The sequence below is a fragment of the Astatotilapia calliptera genome, chromosome 3, assembly GCF_900246225.1.
Source record: "Astatotilapia calliptera chromosome 3, fAstCal1.2, whole genome shotgun sequence".
Taxonomy (NCBI): domain Eukaryota; kingdom Metazoa; phylum Chordata; class Actinopteri; order Cichliformes; family Cichlidae; genus Astatotilapia; species Astatotilapia calliptera.
The window spans coordinates 28,727,645-28,738,423 of NC_039304.1; the positions used below are offsets into that span (position 1 = coordinate 28,727,645).

General features: G+C 39.5%; 1 protein-coding gene across 1 annotated transcript; it reads right to left on the minus strand.

The window, feature by feature from the left end:
* Positions 1 to 2,957: 2,957 nt before the first annotated feature.
* LOC113019155 (macrophage mannose receptor 1-like) lies at positions 2,958 to 4,524 on the minus strand. The gene is made up of 3 exons (XM_026162701.1): positions 4,311 to 4,524; positions 3,805 to 4,152; positions 2,958 to 3,318 (listed from the first exon to the last, which is right to left on the minus strand). Exons 1-3 carry the CDS (start codon positions 4,330 to 4,332, stop codon positions 2,975 to 2,977), a joined length of 714 nt encoding a protein of 237 aa, XP_026018486.1. The 5' UTR covers positions 4,333 to 4,524; the 3' UTR covers positions 2,958 to 2,974.
* Positions 4,525 to 10,779: the final 6,255 nt, after the last annotated feature.

The window sequence follows — 10,779 nt, forward strand, 5'->3', positions numbered from 1 at the left end:
CCCAGATGAGGGCTCATTCAGCAGCCGCGGAGCAGAAGCCAGGGGGAGTTGCAGTGACGCGCCCGTGAGCTTTTTGGTTTGTTTTTAAATGAATTCTGTTACACTATTAGAGATGTGTTTTAAATCCAAAACCTCGAGCAGATTCGTCCCATATGCTACAACATTGTATCTTTATTACACTGAAACATAATCTATGTTATTTTTATATAAACCTGGAAATAATCTGAAACTCTTAGAATTTAAAAACAAACTTTTTACTCTCTGCAGATTTTCTCATATCTACAGTGGAATTATTTTAACCTGCACAGTGTTTTCCTTTTAACTTTACAGTAGTCAGTGTGTACACACAGGAAACACAGACCAGTTGTGTGCATTGTAACTCATTAAAAGTGACAGCCCTCAGCCAAGCAAGTCATTTCTTCAGATCGACTTTAAAAATGTGCTTAATTTAAAGATAGCTTTTCATATGAATTAAAAAGAAACATGTTGACCCTCACTAAGAGTTCTGCCTTGTGGTTTGTGGGAAAAACTTCATAATGCAGCAGAATAATGAACCCAGTCACACCTTACACAGCTTTACATGTTTAAAAGCAAACAGTGCTGACTGTGATGGACTCATTACTGACTTCCCTTACAGTTAACTGAACTCAGCAACACTGTTTATTCACAAGGGTGGAGAGAAAGGCAGCACCATTCTCACATACATGACTCACAGTATCAGGTCTGCACAAACTCGTGGGGTCCATGCATCGAGAGTGTTGCTGTCAGTACAGTAAAAGTGGGAGTGGGGTCAGGGTGGGTGTTTGGAGTGGGTACTTTATCTGACTTTATATAATGGAAGTAACATGAACATCCCATTCATTATCCAGAACTTTCTTCCATATAGCACAAAGTGACGCACGTTGGAGAAAGTGTGCAGCAGGAAGAAAGTCAAACACACTGGCAACATCTAGAGGACAAATAAGGAATAACAGTCTGAAAAACTACAACATCAAATACATTTTACTCTTTTAGGCTACGTTCACACTGCAGGTCTTAATGCTCAATTCCGATTTTTTGATCAAATCTGATTTTTTTGTCTGCTTGTTCACACTACAGATAAAATGCGACAGCAAACGCGCTCTAGTGTGAACGCTCAAAGTGGCCTGCATGCTCAACAGAAGATGTCACACACAACGCGCTCTGTTTAGACCCAGAGCAAACAGTATTGTTTGACTGATGGCCCTTAATATAAAGACTTCGGACTTCACCTTTCCCAATTTTTGCTGTAAGTTATTTTGTTATTTACATAATAATGTAGATAACCTAATAATGATCCTTATTGCTGTTTTAGAGGAGCGGTGCTTCAAAGGACAGTTGCAGAGTTCTGTCAGAATCTGCAGATTATACAGTACAAATAAAATGTTCACGTTTCTCCAACGTTGTCTTCCCAGCAGTTTCACCGGATGGCCAGGAAGCGTTCACAATGTCTTCTCGGGCGCTTCTCCGGCGCTGATAATTGGCGTCTGTCTTGTGTCAGTGACGTAAAAGACGGGTTTATTGCGATTTGACCGTTCACACAGCAGTCGCTTTCTAAAACATCGGATATGTATCGGATTCAGTGCCACATAGAAGGTTAGTAGATCGGTCAAATCTGTGTGTCAAAGTATCTTTGGGCAGGTGCTGAGCACTGAGTTGCCCCCAGTGCTCCCACTGGAGGGTGAATGTCAGGTTAAAAGAGCTTAGGCAAGAAAAAAAAACAAAACACTTTTGTCAATGAATGAATGAGGCTTGTAGTAAGAAAGTGCTTTTTGTCAGTAAGTCACACGTGTAAGGATTTTAAGGGTTTTCTGTAGAAATAAATGTACCAAGAACTACTGTAAGGAGTGTTGATTGTTACACTTGCAACTGAATATTTATTTATCTTGACACACACAGATTGTCAGAGGTTGTGTGTGGAGGCGTGGAAGAGATGACCCAAACGCAGGACTCACGGTGCAGAAATGATGAGGATTTATTGGAGTGGGTGAATAAACAACGCAGGAACGGCAGAACTGACTAGCTGACTGAAAGACTGAGTGGCTGGCTGAATAACTGAGCACTAACGGGAACGACTACATAACATCACACAAACATCAATGACACGACAAGGGCTGAAGGGAAGAGAGGGCCTAAATACACGACTAACAATGACAACGATTGGAGACAGGTGAGTGAACAACTGAACCTAATGAACTAATGATAAATGGGAAGAGGACTGAACATAATGCACACAGACCAAGGCTAACACAATAAAACAGGAAGTGGAACAGGCAGTAGATAAACAGTGAACGTGAACTGAAAATACTGGGTCAACGACCCAGAAACCCTGACACAGATCACTAGTTTACAGCACATCACTTTAAATAGTCATATGAAAAAAATAGTTACCTTGGTGAAAGTTTACAATATAAATGCTCTGGTTTGTCGCATTAGTTTTAATATTTACTAACCATTAAAGATTAGAAATATTATCACTAAGACCAGTTTATAAGTGCACAAAGACAAAAAGATTACAAAGATAATAAAAATAAAATAAACAGCAAATATGAAAACTGAAACTAACTTTGTTTCTGACGTCCAATAAGAAAAGTGTAATAATAGAGTAATGTAGCAAAATGAAGAAAGTAAGTATAATATCGCTGAATCCGACAGTCAAGAGGAAAATAATAAACCATATTACTTCAGTGCAGATCAGACTTTATCAGTGTTGAGCCATTTACAGCTAAAGATTTGATTTTTGCTTCTAGCTGAAATTTTGTCATCATCAAAAAAATCAGGCATCATGACTGAATCAGGCAGTGAAAAGGAAACTATATTTACTTTACTGAATATCAGATATTGCCAATATTGTGCTGGTTACAACAATGTTTGTTTTTTTTGTTTGTTGTTTTGCTATTAGTTGAACTTTTGCCAGTAAAAAAAAAAAAAGAGCCAGTGACACACATCAGAAATCTTATTTAAAACAAACAAAATTATATGTCTCATTGTCTCTCTGACTGACCCACTCGTACTGTCCTCCACTCTGCATGCCCACAGCCCTGCCACAATCCTCAGTCTTTCCCTCTCTGCTCCACTTCTCATAGCAGACCACCTTGTCATTGACCCAGAACCACAGATCCAGAGTGCAGGAGTAGCGCAGGCTGAGCCAGACAAAAGGACTCGATGCATTCTTGGCTCTCACCTCTGCCCATCTCTGTTGGTAAGGGTTAGTGATGGAGACCAGTCCCCTGTGAAATATTCTGCAGTAATCCAAGGCCTCCTCCCAGGTCTTGTTTTCTTTGATCAGGATCAGTTTATCTGCCATAAAGAAAAAACAACACATTGAGTTGAATCTAGTGAGCTGTAAACATGAGAAACTCTCTGTGCTGTTTATTTTGTTCCAATTAAAAAAAAAAAAACCTAGAAAAAGCTTGTGTGTTACTCTGCCCTCAGTAGAAACCAGTATAATAACAATAATGAACTTTGTGCAGACAGGTCGACAACATCCTGAAATATTTATGTGTTTTTAAACTATTAGGAATCCAAAACAACTTCTCTCCATATTTACAGACAACAGAGACTTTAAAACGTTGGTTGAACATAAAAGTAGCTCAAAGTTATCCCACAGATATTTAAAGTCATCTGACTGTCAACTAAGTGTGTTCATGTTTATGAGATTAATTCAGCAAACATGCAGATGTAGGTGGAGAAAAAATACACAACATGTTCAGTTGGATCTTGTCAGTGATTCCAGTGATCCTCCTTTTAGAGAAACCAATCAGACAAATGTTGATAAAAACTCACCATCATAACAGAAGAAGGGTTTTTCTTTGTCACATTCATCAGAGCTCCATTTTCCTGATCTGTTTAACAGAGTCATAGCACATGTCTTGTTGCTTTGTTTATCATTGAATAACTGCATATCCCAGTATCTGAAAGAGAAATCACTCCCATCTGACCACCTCCAGCTGTCTCTGAACAGACCGACCCATGCGCTAAACGTAGTCGTAATCAGGGCCTTCATTTCTTCTCCATCTACCTGATCGAGTCCACTGGCCAAGTCAGTGTAAATTGATCTGCAGTAGCTCTGAGCCTGTGTCCAGCTCATAAATAACGTTATCAAATTCAATGTTTTCTTGTCTTTCTTCATTTCTGTGAAACAAACAGAAAAACACACAAAGACATCCCTCAATAAATTTTCTTGTGAAATTCTGTCTGTCTCTATCTTCTTAATTTAGTATTATGATATTCCATTATATTTTTATATCATGATATTATAATAATATTTAATATTATTCACATCTCCTCACCATCGTAGCAGATGAACCACATAGTACGGTCACATGAAACATCTGCCAGCTTTTTATCTCCATTATCGTATCTTTTCCTCCCACAGTTTCCAGGCAGTTCTTTACCAGTTCTTCCACTCTGATTCCAGCTGCTGTCATTATGAATGTATTCCACTCCTGGCAGAGACCAATGCCACGTCCTGTTTCCACCTGTGTTGTTGTTCAGTCCAATCCAGGCTTCTCCTTGATTCTGTGTTGAGTTACGGAGTCTGCTCATGTCTGTCATGTCAAACACTTTGGCCAGGTCTGTATATTTCTCTCTGCAGTATCTCTGTGCTTCAGACCAGCTCTTGTTTTCTTTAATAAAGTGGTACTCATACAGGCGGCATGTAAAGAGGCAACACTGACCTAATATACAGAAATATGATATAGAGATTATATGAGATTATTGAATTCACTTAAAAAAGTAAAAAACAACAACAACAACAAAACGTGTGAGGTTATAATCTGCATTAATTTTAATTTTAAACAAACAATAAACAATCCACTTACCCATCAGAATAAGCAGATACAGACTCCACTGCATCTTTGATCTGACAGATGAAAGTGATGCTTTATTGCTCAAGGAAACAAAGATTTGAACAGAACTTCTTCGATGCACACTTTATGTCAGGAAAGAAAAGATGGATTAAACAGAAAGCAAGATAAAGAAAAATAGTGTGAACATTTTGAACCAGAACAGAAATTAATTCATTTTTAATAATTCAGCAGCTCATGGAGAAGGTAATGAAACCATTAATGTTACTCATCTTGGAAGTTCTTGTTATTTTAAGCTCACAAGTCTTTTCAGTAAACCTCGTGCAAGATAAATGTTTCTTTTTTGTAACACATCACAAAATATTTTCAATATTCTCTACACATCACCTCTGTACTACATACATTAAATATATTACAGTTTTTAAACTTACATGTGATAATTTCTTCTCTATCCGATGTGTTCATGAAGACAGCTCTCAGGTAAATATTGAAACACAGTATAGAGAGCTCTTTTTGTCCTGGTCAGGATTTGAATATTAAAATAAAAGTCTGACTTTCCCTCTGAATGAATGATCCACTGATGTGAGGGATTTTTATATTCCAGTTATGAAAGATGTCATTTACATTATGAGAAAGAGAGACAGAGACAGATTCATCATGTGCTTGGTGAAATGATGCAGGACTGTTGGCCTACCAGGATAAAATTTCTGCTTCCTACATTTGAGTCATTTGAATAAATTTGTGTATCGAGTCACACCATATTGAGTAGTGTCGCGAAATCGATCAATGTAGAGCAGTGTCACAAACCACGGAGGCCCCAGAACAGTGCAATCAAACGTTGAGTTTATTAACAGCCCGGAGAAAACATCAACATATGTCTTCTGACCAAAATACATGTTGTGGACACTTATAAAGCAGTGGGGTACACGCCCATGGCGTCAATGACAGATTAAAATAGGTTCCAGACATTAGTCACAGTTCATCGTACATCTTGTACATCTTTAATAGCTATAACCAGACATAGAACTTCTCATTTTGATAACACCTTCAAGGTAATAATAAATAATAAAGGTAATAATCTTAAGCCCAAGGGCTGGTTATAACCTCCAGTCATCTGTTACCAAGTAGAATAAAATGCAACAGGTTTGCAACAAGAAGCTGGAAACATTTGGGCCTCTGCTCAGGCCTATTCCTAGTTTATATGTATTATATGTACTGTAAGCATGCATTGCAGTTATCCTTCTATGTTCTAGTTTCCCTCAGCATGTATCACCTGGACAGTTACGCCAGTGAAGCTTAAGACCCTTAATGAACCGAACATCAACTCAAAATAGGCACAGATATGCAATGTGTATAAAATACTTCTAACCATACTTGTAATAAAAGTTAACAAAATGGAAGGATCCTCAAATGGACATCTTCATAAACAACTGTAATGCAGTATCAATACTGTGAGAAATATTATTAGATGAAATAATGCTGTAAAGAATGTTATTAATGCAGGTATAATGATGCAGATTATATGGCAGCAATAAAAGAATTTCTGTATCTCCACAGTAGCTAACTCTACTTCTGCTTTCGCTCATAAACAAATTCTGTGCTGTGAGTGGGATCCAAACATCATGCTCAGTGAAATTATGTCTATGTTTGTGTAAGGCATACAGACTTTAACATGAGACCATCAGGCAGTGTCATAGAGGCTGAGATCTCTCGGCTCGACTCTGGCCAGAAATGAAGTGAAAAGATCAACATCCAGTCTTATATGTGATTTATAGATTATATAGATTAAGGAAATTGTGATTGACAGACCCAAAGTTTTAAAGAGATAGTAATGTCAAAGTGCAAAGTGACGTGCAGAGTGATGTCCTTTACAGCATATCTCATTTTTGGGGGTTCAACTGTGGTCCACAGATGGGGGAGAACTTTTTTTGACTCTACTTAATCTCTTGTGCATTATAACATCAGTGTTGTCATCTGTAGACCTCCATGGGGTCATTGTGGACGTCAAACTTTGACTCATTTTGGATGTTGTTTGTATACTGCCTCTGTAGGCTCTGTATTCACATGTTTCCAGAGGGTGGAGGACATGTTTTCTACATGCTAAGAGTTCATTTTTCTGTAGCTTTGTTTACATCTTTTTATGCGTCCCCAGTTATCATATGTGGCTGAGACAAACAAATGAAGTCATTGGAGAATGATCTGGAACAGCATGGCACAGTACGAAATGGGCTAGATTACAACAGTTATGTGTGAAGGAATGCAGAGAGATCAGCGGACATCTACAAGGTAGCGCAGACTCTTGACACTAAGACAAAAGTGAGCAGCTGCTCGGTGGATTTCGCAGACATGTCAAGTTTCTCACAGACAGTTTGTAAAATGTGCGGATCAACAAAGACTGTTGAGCAGACAGTTCAGCAGACGTGCACAAACTTCACAACCACATTCGTTTCCTCTTACAATCATCAGCTCTCCACAATAAACCAGGAAACTTGTAAAGATGAATCATATATAATTACTAGATCTCTTAAACTTATTAAACACATTGTGCTCCTTTTAAAAGCAATTTCAAGAATTTTCTAAACACTTTAATTATTCTCATTTTACATCTTAATGGATTTTAACATTTTTAATATTTCAGTGCATTTTAATTTGTTATGGTCCTTAGTGTTTTCCCGTTTTGTATTATTTATCTTTGACTTCATTGTTACTGCTTAGGGTTTTGGAACATATGAGGCAACATGTTTTCCTCCAGGCAAATCCAAGTGTGTCAGCCCTCGTAGGTGATTGGCCAGCTTGAGCCCTGTGGAAAACCGGGAAGCAATGAGTGGCTGATTGAGCTCACCTGCGTCTATAAAAGACTGATGATCTGTGATTCGGCGTGGCTGCTTTAGACTGAGAGCACAGTCCGCCATTTCGGCCCACTTTGTGTTAAACTGTGTGTGTAAAGCCGAGCACTGTCCATTCCCTCTTGCTTGTTCTGGGGAGGTTAGCTGAGTAGGTTTTATTGTATTGGGTGAACCTGGGACCATTTTGTGGCCTTTGCGTTTTTTAATTTCACACTATTTTCACTGTGTTGAATGGAATATAGCCAAAGTTCCTTAAATGAGCTTAAACGGCTGAGATACAGACATACATCCTCTATCGAACCTCATGGTCGATTTCTGCCCCATTTAAAACCATTATAAACGCTATTTTTCATTGCACAATTATTATTATTATTATTTGTTGTTGTTGTTTTTGTCCCGTTTGGATCTTTAGCCATCAGAATTGTTGTCTTAAGGCCAAGAAAGATGCCAAGCGGATTTATTTTACCAAGTGGATCATCATGTCCTTGCCATATTGGTCCATTTGATTGACCTTTATTATAATTATGTATTTATTTTATTTTCGGTTGCTACAAACAGGACAGACATGACTGGGGGATAGGACAGGGAGAAAGAATGAAAGAAATAGAGGGAGAGAAAGAAAACCAAAGGGGAGAAGAGACGGTGAGAAAGGGGGGAGGAAAGAAAGAAAAACAAACAAAACACCTGGATCACCTGTATGGAGAAATAAAAACAGAAGAGAAAGCAAACAAAAAAAGAGCAACATAATAAAAAACAGCACCATCACAATAAACTAGCTAGCAGTAGATAACAGTAGATACTAAATATTAAACGATATTGTGCAGCACGCAAGATAGACAGCGCACAATGTGCTTTGAGGCAGCAGCCAAGAAAGGTGTAGTCCACGTCTGTGAACACCCGTGTGTACACCTGTGTGCATACCTGTGTGGATCAGCATGCTTGTATTCCAAAGGTTTCTCCATGTAACGATCTGCTAGGGAGTGTGGGGAGCCATAGCCCTGTCCCCCAGGGCATGAAGCAGGTATGGAGGAGATCCAGGCCCCAGACATCCTGAGGCCCCAGAGTACGAGGACCCGAGGAGGACCACCAAAAGGGGGTGAACCGTGCCACCCTCCTGGGAAGAGCTGAGTAGAGCCCCAAACGAGAGGTCACCCAGCAGCTACAGAGCAGAGACCAGAGGGGGTTGCAGTGGCGTGCCCGTGGGCTGTGCCAGAGAGGACCGAGCTTCAGGCCCTGAGACCAGAGGCCTGAGGGCACCCCAACCCCCGGAAGGGGCCCAGCTGGGCCATAGGCGCCCGGCCTCGCCAATCGGCCACCAGGAGTGAGCCGGTACATACATGAGCGCCCAGCCCCAGTCGACAAGGACCACCAACGCACCAACGTCTGAGGGCATCAGCCACCAGCAGGGAGTGTAGTGAGGGGAGATAGGCCTCCGTACTTTGGAGGGCCTGAGACCCAACCTGACATATTGCACAATTATTTTAACTAGGGTTAATGCAATTCTCTAAGTGAGGGTGACAGTCCGGGCCTTACAATCTTAAGGCCCAGAGGCGCAAAACAAAGAAGCGCCGGGGGAAACGTGCCGGCGTTCGGAACTTTTTTGATACATTTCACTGTGTGTTGTACTTGTACAACTATGCATGTGACAAAAAAAACAAAAAAATGAATCTTGAATCTTATTATTCACATGTGCTATGTGACCTGTCATGCCAAATTAGACAGAACATGTTTCCACTGGGTTGGGATTATTCACGAGGTGTGGTGTCTTTGTTTCGTGAGAAACAGAAAGAGTGAAAAATTAGTGTTGTTACATTCAGTGTGAAGGCTACAACAAAGAATTATATATTTGTTTTCACATGGTATTGTATGTCTTGTGTTGGGAACACTGACACTGGGACCCAAACACTATCCCACCGCTGGAGCCGCTGGCAGCAGCCGGTGGAGCTACTGGCAACGGCCGCCGGACACCGGCAGCGGAAATCACAACTTTCCCCGATTCCCAGCAACATAAATGTTTATGTTCATCCTTCTAAAATAAATATTTTTCTGGTTCAAAGTGATCTTGTATTGTTATTTAGACAATTTTTCTTTTCTTTTCTTTTAGAACACAACAATAACAAACGTTTAGTGTAAGCAAAAAGTGAAAAACATGATATAGCACAACATTACATTTAGTGTGCTTCTGCAAAAAAAATAGTATTTGATCAAAATGAATATTGGTGCCAATCTTTGGACCATCTAAAGGCCTACTTATAATAACAATCAAATATTACTTCACCACTCTCACATACATGACTCACAGTATCAGGTCTGCACAAACTCGTGGGGTCCATGCAGCGACAGTGTTGCTGTCAGTACAGTAAAAGTGTGAGTGGGGTCAGTGTGGGTAATTAGAGTGGGTACTTAATCTGACTTCATATAATGAAAGTAACATGAACATCCCATTCATTATCCAGAACTCTCTTCCATATAGCACAAAGTGACAGTAAATGGAAAAAGTGTGCAGCAGGAAAAAAGTCAAACACACTGGTAACATTTAGTGGACAAATGAGGAAAAAAGGTCTGGAAAAACTACAGCGTCAAAGATGTTTTATTGTTTTATTTGTACCAACATCCTGACAAGTTTCCAAAAGATCCCTAAATTACGGTTTCATTTATTTACATTCATCTAATCTGAGCTTTCCTATTGCTGTGTTCTTGTTGCGCCATCTTCTTGTCTAACACCTGTATAAGTGATCCCAGGCATCTTTTATACTTGGACACATGACTGAATCGTTCTTTGAATTGTTGGACATTGTTGAATCTATGCCATGAAAAATGAAGGCATTTCTGAAGGCAAAAGCGGGTTTAACTTTGTACTAGCAAGTCTGGACACTTAAGGTAGAAGTTAAGTCTATTGTTTTTTTGTTTTGTTTTGTTTTTTTCTTTTGGGGGGGGGGGGGGTTGGAGTGACCAATAAACCTGTTTACTTCTATATTCACTTGTACCCCAACAATGAGTTAGTCTACATCATGTTGACAATTCTGTCAAAAATAGTGGAACAATGAAGGCAGAAAAGTACTATCATATCTTAATCCATAATACGTCATGCACAATTCCAGATGCTG